Source organism: Exophiala bonariae, assembly GCF_035927105.1.
Source record: "Exophiala bonariae strain CCFEE 5792 chromosome Unknown scaffold_10, whole genome shotgun sequence".
Taxonomy (NCBI): Eukaryota; Fungi; Ascomycota; class Eurotiomycetes; order Chaetothyriales; family Herpotrichiellaceae; genus Exophiala; species Exophiala bonariae.
In genome coordinates, this window is record NW_027042485.1 from 408881 (window position 1) to 427327 (window position 18447).

Here is an 18447-nt window from a genome sequence, read left to right on the forward strand (position 1 = left end):
CCAATGCATGCACGGCACAAGTAGTTTTAACTAAAACACCAAAAACACACGCGGGACGGCGGAAGTTGAGGAAACTGAAGAGGGGTAAAGATCTTGGTTTGCGGCATGTCTTCATTTTCCGTCAAGACTCGAATCCCAGAGCGCTCCCATCATTAAGAATGCCATTAGTGGTATATTCAATCGTCCCAACACCATTTTGTATGTGTAATTCGTCAAGAACAGCCAAAAACATCACTCATCTAAGAGCATGCACACTGCTCTGATCTTTAGCGTCCCCCATGCCGTTCTTTTTCTCTCCATTGCTCACCCCACGCGACTTCTCGGGTCGTTTGAAGTGCACCTTGAGTGGTTCCCAGCTGTGCGCATTGTATTCTTCTTGTACTTTGGCACATTTCTTCAATCCCCATTCCGTAACCCCAAGCATGAGGCAAGTCTCAAACATAAACGCCATGCTCCCCTCTCCAACTTTGGTTGGTGGTAATTCGGATGTCGACGCCTTCTCAAACGTCTGCATGTCTGGTCCATGTCCACTCATCGTATTGTGTAAACTCGCTCCCGCAGGTTGAAACCCTCCTTTGCCCGCTCCTTTGGCATCGTAGTTGCCCTGGATGAGACCCATAAACTCACTCATCGTGTTACGATGATACCATGGCGGTCGAAATGTGTTCTCTTGAACCAGCCAGCGCGGTGGGAATATGACAAAATCTGCCACGGCCGTCCCCGCACCATGCGGAATCGACGGGGCAGTAAGAACGGTAAAAATAGATGGATCCGGGTGATCGTAGGAGATACTTCCAACGGGGTTGAATCGCCCAAGATCATACTTGTAAGGATAGAAAGTGCCGTGCCAGCCAACAATGTCGAACGGAGTGTGATTCTGTTTGGCCGAAAACAGGTTACCTCCAAATTTGCTGTACAGCGTCCACTCGGTGTTCTCATAGTCCTCAATGAAGTCGGCGACTGGACTTTGAAAGTCACGCGCATTGGCGAGACCATTGGACCCAATGGGGCCCAGCTCTGGTAAATGGAAGTGGCCTTGGTACAGTTCCAGAATGTATCCTCGAGCAGGCTCATTGTTGTGTAGCGCGACATGATAGCGAATTCCCCGAGGGATGACGGCAATTTCATTCGGTCTCACAAGCAACTTGCCAAGCTCGGTTCGAATGTCGAGAACTCCATGCTGTGCAACAATCAAGAAGTCACCGTCGGCGCTGTAGAAGGCTGTCTTCTCCGGCATCGAGGTGCCTGCAGCATAAATGTAGATGCCAAGTCCTTGTTTCATGGTCGGGTCGCCCGCGCCGGCGACCAAATGAAGTGAATGGATCCATGACACCTCTTTATCAAAGTCAAATGGATCCCAACGTAGTTGATTGGGGATGGCGTTGAAATGCGTGCCGAAACTCGGCGTGGGAGATGTCAATGACTGGGAGGAAGATGAGGGTACGGGTTCGAAATTCTGGTGGCTCGCAGAGGGCAGGATGCGGTAGAGCCATGTCTGCAGATTGTTGTCGCGAGGAGCAGTAAAGGCGCTACCAGACAGCTTCTCATTGTAAAGACCATAGGGGCATTTTTGTGGCGAGTTGGCCGCCAGCGGCAAAGCTCCTTCTATCGCTTCAGTCCTGTGGAAACTTGGTTAGCTGACGATTCTTCGTCACGACTAAGGTGCGATCAGGCTGGCATACTCTTTGTACCCCCCGAACCCATTCTGATATTCGTACGGATCGGTTACAGCGAATTGGGTTACAGGCATCGTCGATGGCTTGCTCGTCTGTAAAGGTGTTTACGTTGCGTACTGTGGAATCGCAGTGGTCAGCTCACCACCCAGGTATGTAGGTGTGTTGAGAGCGGGGGCGCGTTGTAGTTGGAATGGTGCTTGGCAGTGGGAGAAGTTGACTTACTCGTGAGGGGCGTCTTGTATTTGATGTTGATGTCCTTGTTCTCACGGTGCCTTTCGATGGCTTCTTGCAAACGTTTGAGGCCCTGCATGAAGGGCGGTATTGATATGGTATCACCTGTTCAAATTCATCAAGTGTCAGAGCCGTGGACGGAGTGCGGAATCACAACATGAACCGTGTGAGGGATGGTTCCGTGTTGAGGGTTTTGTAGGAAATGAAGCGCTCGCAAACTGGGTCTGCTACAAGACCCAGGGTGGAGCCCACGCCATCACCACGCTGGGGCGGCCTCCGATGAGCTGCGAAGTCCGATCAGCCATCGTTTGAGAGCCTGAACAGCCTGAGAGCTCGTTACGAAAAGAGAGTCGCGGCGGAGGGTGGCAGAGCGACACCACTGGCTGGATGGAACAAGGGTGCCGGATGGAGACGTGAGTTAGATAGCCCAAGGTTTGAAAGTGCGGGATGGACGCTTGGTATCGACGGCCGGTGATTTGCAGCGTCAAACACGACAGAAGTCGGGCGATCGGCAGGGCGAATGAAAGTGAGTTGCTTCAAGCCCACGAGGTGCCGAGTTTGCCTTAGGGTTTCGTCGGGAGGCCAAAGTGCCACTAAACAGCCCACCATCGCAGCAATTGCCTCCCCACTGCAACTGGAGCTTTGCAGTCATCTTTGCTTCTGAGAACCTGCACGGGCTGAGCTTGCTTTCTGACTCGTATTTTCAGGCGCATTCTTATCACAGAGTAAAAGGAAAGGTCTTTTTCAAGCGAGTACTTCGTAAATGGGATCGCAGAACTCATTTGGTGCCTGGGCCCGCCTCATGAGTCAATAGTCGGAAATCGGAGTTTGATAGTGGCTGGGTCCTGAAGCAACTATTGAAAGAGAGGAGGCCTCTCACGGACTCTCGAAACAGAGTAGGCTTGGGTTCCAATCTTGGGTGCGGCTCTAGGCGCAGTGGCCAGCAAAACAGGCCTGAAGATCACTGCCCTCCAGGGTATGCCTAGCCCAGCAGTTTCAAGTTCTAGGGGTTGAGGTCTCAACCCAACCATCAAGGATGACGCAATTGCTTCGTCCATTTCTTCTGGAAAGCCATGGCAGTGTTGGCAGCAACAACAAAAAGTTGACGCTGGCGGGTGAGGGTGACGATCACATCGCAAATAGCCTGAAAGTCCCGAAAGGAAACGCCTGGTACCTTGCTTGTACACTGCGCTCTGGGCATACTCCGGGTGGCAAGCTGCCTCAACCTTTGGGGGTCCACGGGTGTCCAGATTCGATTGCCAGTTGGCTGAGTGTGCAAGAGTGGCCACCGGCAGCTGTACGGGTATAACGGCTCGGCAGCCATCAAACCGAGAGGCGATGATGAAATCATCAAGGACATTTATTCGTGCACCTTCATCCCCAATCTTGTTCGTGCGTACTTCTGGCTGCCATGTCCGGATATCAACCTCATTCGTCCGCGGTCGTGGTGCGAGATGATGTCCATTGTCAAACCATCGCAAATTTGATTAATGAAAGTTCATATGGTACAATTCATAAATAATACCCTCATAAGGTATACAAAAGTCACGCGTGCGATCTGCTTACTTACCAGAATGAGCGTTATGGATCTTGTTCCTCCGTCGTTCCTCGATTGTATCAACGGCCACTTGGATCACTTCGGATCTTCGCCACCATCGCACGTACTGGGTAGAGTAGCATCCGCTAGGCATGGCTCGATCTTGGTGGAATACTAATCAATGTAGGATACTTTGAACTGGTGAGCTGTCAAACGGACTGTATGTGTTGATCTCGGTCAACTTTTTGACACCGTTGCCATGTTTGTTTGTCTTTTCCTATGTTGCGTTGATCGAAAAATGAAGGGAAATGCTAGCACAGTTAATCAAAGGAGTGTTGCCCTACAGGGCCATCTTTTATAAGGCAAATTCGATATAGGAAGTGTGCGAATCAAGGTGTTCAGGAATCAAGGTTCGTGATATTTTGGTAAAGGATGCTGGTTCTCCACATTGGTAAGAGTTGAGGCGAACAAAACATTGACTCTGCAGGACTTGATCAACCAAAGTATGCTGCTTCCTGCCTCACACGAGCCCACTCACGAAAAGAAAAAGGAAGGCGCGATACACTTGCACCCACCACACAATACCAAGTAATGATGATCAAAAACTAGATAGCACAACCAAGTCCCTAATTAATGCTCATGCAATTACACTCCACGGCATATCCCATGTCCCATCACGGCTGAGCTGAAGCCTGGTGGATTTGACAATCGACAATGCTCAATCCCTTCCTGCCATCGTTCGGAAGCCCATCACAAATCCTTTGTCCTCTCATCACTATCACGAATCCACCTGTCGAGTGCTTCTTGGTTGCGAATGCGGAAACCAACTTTGAAGGGTTTGGGCTCAGTGGTCAAAGCAGTGGGAATACTGTTACACTCCAGAGCATCCAAGACGGGCCAGTCCGATGAGTCTTTCGCTGGCACAAATTCAAATGCCACAATCATCCTCAAAAAGGCCGTGTAGATCTCCCGATTTGCCAAGTGTGATCCCACACACATCCGGCTGCCTGCGCCATATGCGTAATGTGGTGTGCCACTGCCTTCCTGATCGTTCAAATATCTCTCGGGAATAAATCGAGCAGGGTCTTTGAAATGGGTTTCGTCGTAGTCCGCGGACCACGCGTTCATGTAGAAGACGCTACCAGCTGGAATCACCGTGTCGTTGTACTTGATGTCCTTGATACTCGTGCGTGGTAGGCAGATCGGGATGACAGTGAAAAAGCGAAGAATCTCTTTCGTCAGCGCAGTGATATATGGCACCTTTTCTTCAATGAGACTTTTCTCCCACGCTTCACCATCCTCGGGGTAAACCTTCATGATTTCCTCATATGCCTTTTGCTGGATGTGTTTGCCTTCAGGTGATGCCAGGTATCCAAGACCCATAATCATGTTCCCAGGAACGGTGTCAATACCGGCAGAAACCATGGTGAGGCAGATAGATTTGATCTCTGCATCATTCAATGTCTCCTCGGGATCCTTGAGGATATTCCCAGTGATACAAGGTCTATCGGTACCTTTGGCAATGCGATCCTTGAGCATGTTCAAGAACGTGGTCAGGTATTTGTCACGTCGTTGGCGATACTCAGCAGCAGACTTGTTCTGTCGTGAGATCAATGGCAGTCGGAGAAGTGGAATATAGTCTTGCCAATTGTTGGATGTGCTCCGGAAGTTGGAAACAACTCGCTCAACGTGTACGACTAGAAACTGTTAGAATATCTACGGAGGCGCAAGGATTATTCGAGTACGAACCTTCTCTGAGTAGCTCCTGGTCAATACCTCCATCGATGCGAATACCATAGTTCAAGGTCAAGCTGGTGTTGAGGGCGAAGCGATGGAAATATTTGCGAGGATCCAAGTCAACAGTACCGGCTTTCGAATCCTTGTACATATCCTTGATAGCCACACAGCTCTCCAAATCAATGAACGGCATGTAGCTCTGGACAGCTGGACGGTTCAAGGCAGTGGCAGCTACCTTACGTCGGCGCTTGCATGATTCATCCCATGGGGAAGTACCAATCGTGAAGCCTTGACTGCTCGAAACCACGCTGTGGAAAGTATACAACGTTGGTCGGGAGATCAGAGATGACTGATTGGTGATCCAAAAGTGCTTGACAGATTCAAAGGTGTTGGCCCAGATGATACGGCGATTTCCCAAGCGAGTCTGGAAGACGGGCCAACCGTGATCCTTTGCCCATTTGGCACTCACTCTGGCATGGTCTTGACCCAATTGCAAAAGATTTCCGAATAGTGGTACACCAGGTATTTCAGGCAGCCCTTTGATCTTCGGTTGGTCGGTGGAATTGAAGTACCGGATCAGAAAGTAGCCCAGACTTAGGAAGAGAAATGAGAGAGTCGTTGGCGACAGTGAAACCAACATATTGGCTGTATCTTTGGTGGTGGGCTCGGGTATGGTCGTTAATTTTCTTGACAGGCCGTCTCAGGGGGTTCGGGAAGCGACCACGGAATCAATATGCTCTGAGCCTTAATGTTTGTAGATATATTATTTCGACCTCGTCGTCCCTGCTTATTCACTGACGCACGGGTTGTTCGTCTGATCGGGCGGCTGCCGGATCTGACACTGTGAGATAGAGTAAGACTCGGTAATTCGGTCACTCAGACGTGTTCTTAATCCGTTCACTCAAGACAGCGATTTGGATAGAACTTATAACTACAGTCACTCACAGAAGAGACAGACTACACCTGGAGGTTTCTCGGTCGAAACAAAGAAGACCGCGTTGCACAAAACTTTCATCGCTTACCGTCGGCGCAGCGTGCCTTCGAACGGTCCAGTTGATGTCACCTGTAAGAGGGGTTGATTAGAGAGGGGTGGGGAGTGGAATGCATCAAACAACGGAATGTCCACCGCACACATCGTTTTCCAGTGCATGTTTTACCTTGTGGCTCTTTTTGTGGGGATGCTGGGAATGCGGCTTTCCGGGGTAAAGGCAAAATCAATATTGAACGCCTATTGATTGGTTGCTAGCAGTCTTACTTCTTTGCATTAAGGCCCAAAGTGCGGAATTGATACCATCGAAGTATCTCACGGGCGTTCATACTCCGGCTAGTCTATTAAATGTACTCTCAGTATAACAATAATGTATGCAAGCCCTCCATCTATGAATTGCGGAATCAGATCTTCGGCGCAGGTATAATCTTGCCGGAACATTCACCGAATCCTACAAGTCCGGTCTCCTCGTTACCGGAGACTCCATAGAGAGTGACCGTATCTCCATCCTGGAGGAACTTCCGCTCTATTCCACCATTCAACTTGATAGTCTCCTTGCCGCCCTTGCTCAACTCAAGGAAACTACCTTCTGTACCTGCATCTTTTCCACTGATTGTGCCAGAGCCGAGAAGGTCGCCAACGGCCATCGGGCACCCACCAATCGAATGGTGGGCGAGCATTTGGGGGAACGAAAAGAGTAGATTGCTTCCATTGGAATTGAGGATATTGGTCGTCTCTTGTCCCTCGGCTGCTCATGACACCTCGTTAGTATTATTGCAATATTGAGATCTTCGTGAGTTATTAAGACTTACGTGTAATGTCGACCTGTAGACGGATATCATAGACATTCTTGTCCTCCTTCTCCTGGAGATAAGGCAACAACTGAGTGTCGTTATCAAGTCCCTTGGTTCTGAAGGGCTCCAGGGCGTCTGCCAGCACTACCCACGGACTGATAGTGGACCCAAAATTCTTCGCAAGGAAAGGGCCAAGCGGAACATATTCCCAGGCCTGAATATCTCGGGCCGACCAATCATTCAACAGCACATAGCCGAAAATGTGTTCTGCAGCCTCGGAAATCGGAATATTCTTGCCCATAGTATTTCCTTTGCATAAAAATGCGCCAAGCTCTAGTTCAATATCAAGTCTTTTGCAAGGACTGAAGATTGGAACCTTCGATCCAGGGGCTTCCAGTATCTGGCCATTGGGTCGTGTGATTGGTGTTCCCGATACCACGATTGAGGATGCACGGCCATGATAGCCCACTGGAAGATGTGTGTAGTTAGGTTGGAGGGCATTATCTGGCCCACGGAAAAGACATCCGACGTTGAATGCATGATTCTTGCCAGCATAGAAATCGGTATAGTCTCCAATGTGCATGGGAACATGCGAAGTGACTTGGTCTCGCTTGAGCAATGCCTTATCTTGCAGACTGCTGTTGTTTTTCAAAATGTCTGCATGGGTGGAGTTCTCGGCAAATACTTCCTGAAGATACTCCCTCACAGATCTGTGGACAGGTCGTCCGAGGGCCGCAAAATCGTTCAAGGTCGGCTTGGAGAAGACGGCCACATCAATGTTGAGAGATGAGAAAGCCCCCGATGCCGAGAACTCCTGTAGGTCGAGAACATGGTCACCAATGGCTACAGCAGGTCGTGGACTGGACTTTGACGCCGTCGAAATTATTCCGAATGGAATGTTCGCAAGGGAGAAATGGCTTGACTTTGGAATCGGTAACCATGATTTGAGTGAAGCCATCTTGATTGTTCCTGCGTAGTGATCTTTTCGTCGATGGTAAAAATATCTGTATTGACGGTCGTATCTGTGGTCTGATCGAAATCTTGACTTTTCTTCCTACTTGACTGTTGTTGACGATCTATGCAAGTTTGAGTGAAGGTCAATGGTCGGAGCCATTCCGCCATTTCTCCATAGAAAATTGCACAGCATGTTCCGCGTCACGTGGTCGGACCGGGTGCTGGAAATCTTTTCATGGGGAGATTTTAGGAACCTTTCAAGTTTCCTAAATATTCTCGGAGTGTCAAGAAGCTGCTATGACTGGCCCTGGTCAAGCAGATGGCTTGGTCTCTGTACCTCGGTATACAATGATAAGTGCTGGGTATATTTGAATGAAGTTTGCAATGGTGATGACCATGCCAAAGAACCGACTGTGGCAGGAGCTTCGGATAGCACCTTTAAGCCCAAGGTACTCACATGTCTGCAGTCATATGTCTCTTGCTGCTCTTTACATTCCCACTAAGGTGTGATGATCCCGAATCTGCTGAAGAGTGATTGCCATGTGAAAAGCACAAACGAAGGCATTATCCTGCGGTGTGAAGATTGTACCGGTCGGGTTTCCTATCTGGGGTATGACGTTATGCTTGTGGATGACGGAGTTACTTTCGCTGGATTGGAGATCGATATAAAATTGAAAATTCATGACGATGAGATAAACACCTGTAGATAAGACGAGATCATTCATTGTGTCGTCCACTTCTCCTCCTCTTCCGATCAGTTCCCCTTGCATTGTTATTCAGCAGGAATCATGCCAGAAAAATCTAGCTACGCAACACCGAAATGGTGGAAAGAAGCCGTCATTTATCAGATATATCCTTCCTCGTTTCAGGACACCAACGGTGACGGTTGGGGAGATGTCAAGGGGATAACATCACGCGTTGATTATCTCAAGGACCTGGGTGTTGATATTGTGTGGACTTCTCCTATTTACAAATCACCACAAGCAGATATGGGCTATGATATCGCCGACTATAAAGTGATCGATCCGATATATGGTTCCGTAGAGGACGTGGACGACTTGGTATCAGAACTCAAGAAGAGAGACATGAGATTAATGATGGATCTTGTAGTCAATCATACCTCAAACATGCATGTATGCCTGAATCAGGCATCCCACAAGGCTGCATAATCAACTAATCTGGGATGCAGGACTGGTTTCTCGAAAGTCGATCTTCCAAGGATAATCCCAAACGAGATTGGTATATTTGGAAACCACCAAAATCAGTAAGCCCTCATGGAACGCCGGAACCCCCCAACAATTGGGCTCAGATCCTCGGCGAGGCAAATTCTGCCTGGACTTATGACACGGAGACTTCCGAATACTATCTGTCAGTCTTTACCCCTGAACAACCAGATCTGAATTGGGAGAACCCGGAAGTTCGAGCGGCCGTATGGGACGTGATGAAATTCTGGCTTGACCGCGGGATTGCCGGGTTCAGAATGGACGTCATCAACATGATCTCCAAGGTCCCAACTTACCCAGACGCTCCTATCGTTTTGGATCCTGCGAGTCACCAGTATCAGCCGGGCACACAATTCTTTGTTAATGGCCCAAAGTAAGTCATGACCCCTGACGTCCTGATAAGCTTCCCTAACAGTTGCACAAGACTTCATGACTACATGCAGGAAATGTATCGTGAAGTCTTATCCAAGTATGACACGATCACAGTGGGGGAAATGCCAGGTGTGTCGGACGAAAATGAAATTCTGAGGACCGTTGGTGCCAATGCTGGCGAACTGAACATGATCTTCATCTTCGATCTCGTCGACATTGACAAACCCAATGTACGAATGGCTTTGAGGCCATGGGATGTGAAGGAGATGAAAGCTATCATCAGCCGATGGCAGAGGTGCATGATCGATCGCGATGGCTGGAACTCTGTCTTCATCGAGAACCATGATAACCCGCGAAGTGTCAGTCGATATACGGACGATAGCGATGAGTTCCGTGACAAGGGTGCAAAGCTTCTCGCATTGATGCAGACCACCTTGGGAGGGACGCTATTTGTGTACCAAGGAGAGGAAATCGGAATCCGCAATGCACCCATTGATTGGGACATTGATGAAGAATACAAGGATATTGAAACCATCAATTTCTGGAAGAAATGTCAGCAGATTTACAAAGACAAGCCAGAACAACTCGAACATGGTCGGAAGATCATTCAGATGAAAGCAAGAGATCACGCCCGCACGCCCATGCAGTGGAACCACGAAGAGAATGCTGGATTCTGCAAAACTGGCGTCAAGCCCTGGATGCGAATCATGGACGATTACAAGCAAGGGATCAACGCTGAGGATCAGATCAATGGTGGTTCGGATGATGAACTATCAATCTGGCAATTCTGGCAACGTGGCGTGAAAGACCGAAAGGAGCATGCTGATGTCTTCGTTTATGGTGACTACCAAGAACTCTCGCCAGAGGATCCTAGCATATTCGCCTACGGCCGGACCAGTGCCTCGGGCGAGCGGTGGCTTGTGGTGTTGAATTTCTCTGGCAAAGATGTTGATTGGTCGTTGCCCGAAAGCCTCGCCGTGGACTTTTGGGCATGTAGCAACTATGTCAGGGGCCAGCCAGAGAAACCACAGCAAGGCCAAATTCCTCTAAAGGCTTGGGAGGGAATCCTAGGGAAATGTAAATTAGTGTAGGTAGGGATCCGCTTTGAAGAAACCATCTCGAAAGTATCCCTTTAACTATTAGCTTCAACTTGACTGGAATTGTCTCGGATGGTTTGCTCTCGGTTGATAATACGGATATCGACCACAGTGGTTTCGGAAACCTGCATGTCCCAAGGCTTCCAGTTCTTGAAACGTGTGAGTAGTACCAAGCAGCTGCAACAAGCCAGGATCCGATGCAAATTGGGATTGGTTCGATCCTATGGATAGCAGAAAAGGGTAAACGCAATAGTAACGTCCTCGTCCGCATGGGTTTGCTCGCTGGCGTCGGTTTGACGGCGGTCAAGTCTTTTCACCATCCCGTTTAGCGTTAATTGATTATCCCTAACGGAGGATAGTGTTGGGTTCTTTGGACACGGGAGGCTAACTCGGCTTGAAGGACAGAAATGTAGAGTGCGCCTGGAGTAGAGGCTTATGGTGATATCTCATACGAGTGCTTCGGGGTCCATATTCAGCCACATCAGGAGGAAATCTTTATTCGTCGACAACATGTACCCCAGCGCTGCGTCGAATGATGGCCGTATTCCAAACAACTGATACCTGCCACGTTGGGATCAAGAAGAGCAATAGAATTGGCATTATTGATAGGTATAATAGATCGCAACAAGTCGCTTGATAAGATCTCCACTGTCCCGGATCGAGTACCAATACCTTGACTTGAACACATGCCTAGCTGATACGCCACTCAGTACTCGATGCTTTCGTTGCAGGCCATCATCTTTTGGTCCAGTGATCCAGAGGCAGCTTGGTCTGATGAGAAGTGCCAACATCGAGCTTCCCGTACTCTAGGTATTTGAGTCATGCGCAAATCACAAGAGTGCGAGGCGTCGACGTGTTCGTGATCTGATCAAAGTGCCATGAGGCTGGGTTGTGTCTGAGTTGTGGCATTACCATTAAGACTCCACCAAGGACTTGCCTGATGGCCGGATAATTGATCCCCCTTTAAGTCGGGTAGCACTGGCAACCGAAACATAATTTCCAAACAGCAGATGACGGGTTCTATCCGTCCCTCCTCTAAGTTGGATTTCTCTTCCAATCGAATATTCCATACTACCTAGTTGAAGCTTGCAAAATCTGGGCATAGTTAGTGCGCCACGCGCGCATCTTCCGCATCAAAGTGGGGAACCTTGCAAGTGTCTGAGGTATACGGATACCTCCCCGAGGTCATAGGAAGCCCCTCTACCTCCCCTATCTAATACCGTGGAAAGTGGATGATACGCACAGAAGTACTACTAAGATACAAAGATACCGAGGTACCTCTCTCGGGCTACTCCCACATCATGGCCCATGGGGGTACCAATCCTGACCTCTGGAGTCGCTAATGCACCCCAAGCAATACCCATGAATCAATACTCCATATCTATGGAAGCTTTAGGAGAACACCCCATGGGATCCCCATCCTTGAGCTCCACAAAGCGGAAAGAGCACTCGTCCATCATCTCTGGCTCCAATTCACGGTAAGCGTGCGCGGTATGTTTTGGTCCTTCTGGATTGGACGGCGGAGCATGAACCCCAACCTTGGACGATCTATGCTCGAAAGCGATAAATTGTGACCATTTCCCCCCTACGTGTCATCGATCATGTCGTCAAGGAAGAAATTATAACCCTGGTTCCCTATCGTGCAGCCGAAAACCCTCCCTCGTCTTACGCCTTTCTTAAGGTCGTTAGCATTGCTTTACTTTGACGCTGTCCAGCGCAGTCCTCACACGATAGCAATCACCCATCATGGCTTTCAAACCAACCGATGGGCTAAGGTCCGAGATTGAGGACGTTCCTGTCGAGAAAGAGAACGTCAACAGTCTCAAGGGCGAAGCTCAAGATATCGACCCTGTCCTCGAGAAGAAGGTCATCCGGAAGGTCGACTTCAACCTCGTACCCGTTCTTTTCCTGTTGTTTCTGTGCGCCTTCATCGACCGGTATGTTCTGAATCTTGCACACTTCTGAAGCTTCTCAATCAAGATTCATTACTTTGCTAACACTACTCCCAACCAGAATCAATATCGGCAATGCACGCATCCAGGGGCTGGAAAAGGACTTGGGCATGACAGGACAAGACTACAATATTGCTTTGTTTACGTTCTTCATCCTGTACATCTTGTTGGAGGTTCCCTGCAACATGATCCTGAAGAAAATCCGCCCTTCAGTCTTCATCTCATCAATCATGGCTGGATGGGGCGTCGTTACGGTAAGTCAGCGTGCAACAGGAGAAAGCTCGAAATGAGATGTTGATTGGCGATTTAGGTTTGTCAAGGTGTAACACAATCATTCGCCGGCCTGGTGGTCTGCAGAGTAATCATTGGAGCGCTAGAAGGTGAGTACTCAATCACTTGATGCGAGTATCTTTGGTATCTGACATTCAATCACAGCTGGTTTCTTCCCTGGCTGCGTATATCTACTCAGTATGTACTATCGACGCCACGAGCTGCAGATGCGCTTCAACTTGTTCTTCTCGGCTTCAATCATTGCGGGCGCCTTTAGCGGCCTACTGGCCTACGCCATCGCTCACATGGATGGTATCGCTGGATACGGAGGTATAATCACTCTTTGTATGTCACTTGCAGAATCCACACTAACAATAATGTACAGGTTGGAGATGGATCTTCATCCTCGAAGGCATTGCCACCGTCGTCATCGCGGTCGCCAGTTACTGGCTGATCCCCGACTGGCCGGAGACGGCCAAGTTCTTGAAGGAGGACGAGCGTGAGCTTCTCATCCGTCGTCTTGCCCTTGACAAAGCCGGCGCCACCATGGACCACTGGAACAAGAAGACGGCCAAACGTGTCTTCAGCGACCCGAAGATCTACCTCAGGTATGCCGATGTGAAATGTGTACTAAAGGAAGGGGACTGTCCACTAACCTTGAAAACAGTATCTCTATGTATCTCGGCGTCGTGACGACCAGCTACAGCGGGTCATTCTTCACACCGACCATTCTGCGACAATTGGGCTGGACCGCCATTCGCGCCCAAGTCATGTCGATCCCGATCTTCATCTTTGCGACCGTCTGCGCCCTCTCGGTCGCCTTCCTCAGCGACAAGGTGAAGCATCGTTTCGGTTTCATCATTGCAGGTTGCCTGATCGCCAACATCGGGTATATTATCCTGCTCAATATGCACAATGTCAAGGTCGGCGTGCGGTACTTTGCCCTGTTCACGATTGTGGGCGGTGCCTATATCGCTCAACCCATCACTCTTGTGTGGATGAGCAACAACGTTGCGGGCCACTACAAGATCGGCATTTCCGCTGCTATGCAAGTCGGGTTTGGTAACCTCGGAGGTATTATTGCTAGGTAAGCATGCATTCGTGTTCATTGAGTAGTAGTATGAGCGACTTTTGGCTGACATCAATTCCTTAGCAACATGTTTGTCACCACGCAAGCCCCAGAGTATCCTCTCGGCTTCGGCTTGGGTCTTGGTTTGATCTGGCTTTGCATCATTAGTTCGGTCGTCTTCTTGTTCTATCTCAAACGGGAGAACAAACTACGAGAAGCCGGCAAACGTGATTACAGATATGAGTTGCCTGAGGATGAGAAGAGGAACTTGGGAGACGACCATCCTTCATTCCGCTTCACATACTAGACAAGTTGGTATTATTGGTGGAAAAGCTGGTGCTGAATAGCCAACTCGCCAGCGTCTCTTGAATCCTTAGAGAATGAAACCATGTCTTTGTTTGAGCTAGAGTTATCCTACATGCTCTCCAGTTCGCCATAGACGCGTATAGACATAGAACGTGATATTCCCAATCCAGAACGTCTCGAGCAGTCGTAAAGTCTATTGCCTGAACAACAACAGATTACCTCTGATTCCGATGTTCTTCCTCTAGAGGTGTCGTGACTCCAAAAGAAGCAAGGCTGGAGCACACAACACTGCAAAGCCCCAAACTTATTTCAGGATGGCAGCATTCCAAATGGGCGCGATCTTCCATGATCGATCTTGCTAGGACTAGGAGCCCACTTATGGCAGCATGTTAACATGAGCTGTAGAAGGAATGAGTGCCATGACATACACTGTGTTGGGAGATATGAAATCTCGTTTTGGTGTACCAAGCCGGCCAGGCACTCCATCTTGAGTTTTCCAAGTCTACTTCACGACGCAGCCGACAGGGCCACAGGTCCAGACTGTCCTTCTTCCGTCCATAGCCAGCTCGTGGGAGGGTCATGTTGTGTATGTTGTAATCTTTACCACACTGTAGGCTTTGACATTCACACATGTTTCGTGGTCCCAATGACCTCCCCTCGAACCTTCTCCCAGTCGATACTGTTGTCCAACTCTTGATCCACCAGGCCTACTATCGTGATGTTGTCGCCACGTACAAGGTACAGGCCATGGCTGACCTCTGAACTGGGCTCAGGGTCATCTGCAGGCCGGATGATCCGCTCGACAGTTTCATTGAGAACGATGTTGGTGACTTGATCGCAGGACAGTAGTGTGCCGACCAGTGTTCGCCCGTCAACTGTGATGACCAGGACCCTTTCTAAGCGACCAAATTAGCATATAGAAGATTGTGGAATGGGGAGCACGCACGGTCAATGTAGGCTTGTAGCGACATTTCCAAGGCCGATGATTAATTTGGTGGAGGAGGAAGGAGCGACCACCAGGCAGAAAAGGGCAAGAGCAGCGACGCGACGCGTGGGAGGGACTCCTGCTTGACCCTCAACACCACTGTATCTGACTTTTGGCGTGTGCAATGGGAACGGGACTTTGTTGCCTTTTTCCACGTTGATCTTCCGAGACGAGAGACTAAGGCACGCAGAATATTCAGACTTTACGAAAAAATCCGGGGTTCCACTATGCAGCTGTCTGACCAGCAATATCGGCTTTTCGATTCCTATGATTTGTCGCACACCCAACTCATCAACCCATGTTCCCTCGTTCCAGCCCCCGCCCGAAGCACCCGTAGTGTTGGCAATGGATTTCATTTGGGCCCCGGAAGAGCTATACATGGACGGTAAGCCTAGCTAGGCAAGACTTTTACAAATGGAATCGTGGGGAAATCCTCCAGTGCAACATCTGTGCTCCCTCGTCAGACCAGTTCACCCCAAACCTGCCCCGGCTCCCGCATTATTGCGTCTGCGGTGTGCCACCCGGCTTCAGCCTGATGGGTACCCAACCACGACCCATTTTCTATTGATCATTTGTAGGGATGTTTCCAACTACGCCTTTCTTTCGGATATGTCATAATAATGACTTGTGATTTCTTTTATTCTGATGCTGATTGCCGTCTTCCTGAGCGTGCACAAGGCTTGCACAAATGTCTCTTCACGAACTTGACTTGAGAAATCAAAACGAGCCAGCTGGTATCTCAACCATCAGCACATTTTTCCTTGCTACAGCTAGATCACCATGCTATGAAAAACAAAACTCCTTATTGTGAAGATGGAGTCTGAATATTCACCCGCATTGGAAGACTTGCTCAGAATATGGCCTATTGCAGAAGCCCTGAGTACTTATCTTCCAGTAGGAGATCTGATATCACTTGCTCGGTCCAGTACCATTCTGCGTGCGGCACTGCACGGATTCTCAGAACCCTATGAAAACGGGTCCAAGCCTACTGATCTGCAAGGCAATGTTCGACAGTCACTCAAAATCGGTCAGCACGATACGACTTCATGGAACAGGTTGAAGCTTTCAGCACCATACGAATGCTCTTCTCCCAAACATACCAAGAAAAATCTGATTCCTAAACCTTGTCGGTACTGCTCGAGGCCCATTTGCGATGCATGTATTGTTCAGTCATCATTCTCTCGTGGAAGAGAGAACACTTTTCAGAATCGGGTCCGATACTTATGCAAGCCCTGTTGGGGTCAAGGAAATCTGAGCAGAGGCCACCGCTTTCCCCTTCATAGGCCGAAAGACAATGCTTTGAAGGCGGAGTGGTATGACCCTGATGGCAGTACAAAAGAATGCTGTACCTGCACATTAAAGGTGGACGGTACGCTTTGCCTCGATTGCAAAGACCTACAAAACTGGGAAGCCGTCGCTTCAGCCGAAAGCCAATGCCATGGCATGGCCTGCACCAACCCACTTGAGGAGGATAAAGAACGACGTCGTATTTGTCTGTGGTGTGACAAATCTCTCCCACGTCAAGTTGGAGGGACTACACGGCATCACTGGAATCAAAGAATGATCGATGCCAGAGCTCGCAACGCGGCTTCTCGTCAGGCCGACTTGGAGGAATACAATCGTAAACGATTCAAATCACTGACCATGTCGAGGCGTGAGCTGAGAGGTGATGAAGCCGTGAGAAATGACCCGGATGCAGACCTACCTCAATTCGTTCGCCATCTGGATACCATCAATTATCGACCCTACATGGCTGTTGAGCGTGCCCCAAGTGGCGAGGCCGTGTATCACTCGAAGAGGGGTTATTGGACCTACAATCAGAATTTCCTGCTTGCTATGGGCGCCAGGTGTCGCAAGATTACTGCTCCCGGATTTGACCCGAGTGTAGCATGTTTGAAGGCGAATGCCACATCCCCATTTGCTCGAACCAATGGGGAGAAATGGAGCGAACTCGAGCAATTCAACTCCGAACTCCCATTCATGTCGGCACATCGCTGCAAGGAGTGGCACGAGCTCAAAGCCACTATCCTTGACCTCTTGGTGGTTCAGAACATCCACCCTAAACAAATCAAACAAATCATGAAAGATGACTACGACTTCCGAGCAAAACGTGCGGAGTATGAGAAGGTGATGGAAATCTGGGACACTGAGGAATATCGAAGAGCACAGCAGAAACTGCCCAGACGCTCGACGTCGAGAGGCAGCACCTCCTCTGAATCCACAAGGAGTAGGACAGCCATCAAAGAGTTCAAAGAAAAACTTGCAGCTTTCGGAGTTGGCAAGCGGCTGAGCACGACCTGGGAAATCCTTACGTCGTCAGACTCAGACGCAGATGAGGAGGACGCGGCGCTGGATACCAGTTCTATTGACTCCTCTCCACGTGAAAGAGACATGTGGGCAGATGATAGAGGTGAGAGTGGTACAGATTCTGGAGCCTCTGATGAAGTGGTTGATTCGGGGTCTGCTCCATTTCCGTCTGTCGCCATCATACCCCAGCAATCGGTACCTATCACCATTTCACAGCCTCCTCAACAATCGTCTTTGCAACGGCAGAATACCAACCAGACGGAAGTTGATCCCATCGATCTAACATCTCATACAGAAGGAGGCCCGGCTGAGAGGGATGCTGGGATTGGTGCCTTAGGATCATCACTGCAACCACCAGCGGAGCACAGCGATAATCCACCACCATACTCGGCTGAGGGATGGGACTGGCCGCCGTCGCCGTGATCTGCTGATAGTTTAAGCTTCTGTATTCTCTCATGAGTTGAGGATGAGACCATAGTAAAGATAGAACATTCTCAGTTTGCTGAAGCAAATTACGCCGCTTTTGGATGCTCAACTGGATCAAGCTAGTGGAATATTTAGGAATTGCTAATACCACATCCCGTCCTTGGCAGGCACCCGGATGCGGCCAGGCATGCAGCAGGAACTAGGAATTGTCGGCATTAATTCGTACTAGTAGTTACCAGGTGCTTGTAGTCGCAGAGGAGAGACTCCAGCAGAGACTGCGATCAGCAACAGACAGAGTGACTTGACCATCACACTCACTTCGAGTCTCATTGCAAATAACATACAACTGCGAACGGACGATTTAATTGTTCAGAGATATTACGCTTTCGTCACGCTTCATCTACGCCACCATCAAAGGTTAATTTATCTCGACGTTCTCATCTAACACCCGTTACCCAACGCGTCTCGGCGACCTCTTTTCTTCGAACTTTGAATTGAATTCCTCCTCCCTCCAACCACCAAT

General features: G+C 49.3%; 7 protein-coding genes across 7 annotated transcripts; 3 read left to right on the forward strand and 4 right to left on the reverse strand.

The window, feature by feature from the left end:
- Positions 1-235: 235 nt before the first annotated feature.
- Positions 236-1986, reverse strand: LTR84_001425 (uncharacterized protein; the record flags this gene model as incomplete). The annotated part of the gene is made up of 3 exons (XM_064845049.1): positions 236-1619; positions 1683-1768; positions 1819-1986. The coding sequence occupies 3 exons, from the start codon at positions 1984-1986 to the stop codon at positions 236-238; spliced, it is 1638 nt and encodes a 545-aa protein (XP_064707307.1).
- A 2208-nt stretch (positions 1987-4194) lies between these two features.
- On the reverse strand, positions 4195-5821 carry LTR84_001426 (uncharacterized protein; the record flags this gene model as incomplete). The annotated part of the gene is made up of 2 exons (XM_064845050.1): positions 4195-5141; positions 5194-5821. The coding sequence occupies 2 exons, from the start codon at positions 5819-5821 to the stop codon at positions 4195-4197; spliced, it is 1575 nt and encodes a 524-aa protein (XP_064707308.1).
- Positions 5822-6573: 752 nt separating this feature from the next.
- LTR84_001427 (uncharacterized protein) lies at positions 6574-7921 on the reverse strand (the record flags this gene model as incomplete). Its single annotated transcript, XM_064845051.1, has 2 exons — positions 6574-6920; positions 6982-7921. The coding sequence occupies 2 exons, from the start codon at positions 7919-7921 to the stop codon at positions 6574-6576; spliced, it is 1287 nt and encodes a 428-aa protein (XP_064707309.1).
- A 784-nt stretch (positions 7922-8705) lies between these two features.
- Positions 8706-10603, forward strand: LTR84_001428 (uncharacterized protein; the record flags this gene model as incomplete). The annotated part of the gene is made up of 3 exons (XM_064845052.1): positions 8706-9050; positions 9107-9513; positions 9565-10603. The coding sequence occupies 3 exons, from the start codon at positions 8706-8708 to the stop codon at positions 10601-10603; spliced, it is 1791 nt and encodes a 596-aa protein (XP_064707310.1).
- Positions 10604-12355: 1752 nt separating this feature from the next.
- LTR84_001429 (uncharacterized protein) lies at positions 12356-14207 on the forward strand (the record flags this gene model as incomplete). The annotated part of the gene is made up of 7 exons (XM_064845053.1): positions 12356-12546; positions 12623-12815; positions 12872-12941; positions 12997-13161; positions 13217-13439; positions 13499-13918; positions 13985-14207. 7 exons carry the CDS (start codon positions 12356-12358, stop codon positions 14205-14207), a joined length of 1485 nt encoding a protein of 494 aa, XP_064707311.1.
- Positions 14208-14830: 623 nt separating this feature from the next.
- Positions 14831-15177, reverse strand: LTR84_001430 (uncharacterized protein; the record flags this gene model as incomplete). The annotated part of the gene is made up of 2 exons (XM_064845054.1): positions 14831-15102; positions 15153-15177. The coding sequence occupies 2 exons, from the start codon at positions 15175-15177 to the stop codon at positions 14831-14833; spliced, it is 297 nt and encodes a 98-aa protein (XP_064707312.1).
- Positions 15178-16004: 827 nt separating this feature from the next.
- Positions 16005-17921, forward strand: LTR84_001431 (uncharacterized protein; the record flags this gene model as incomplete). Its single annotated transcript, XM_064845055.1, has 1 exon — positions 16005-17921. The coding sequence occupies one exon, from the start codon at positions 16005-16007 to the stop codon at positions 17919-17921; it is 1917 nt and encodes a 638-aa protein (XP_064707313.1).
- Between the last annotated feature and the right edge of the window lie 526 nt (positions 17922-18447).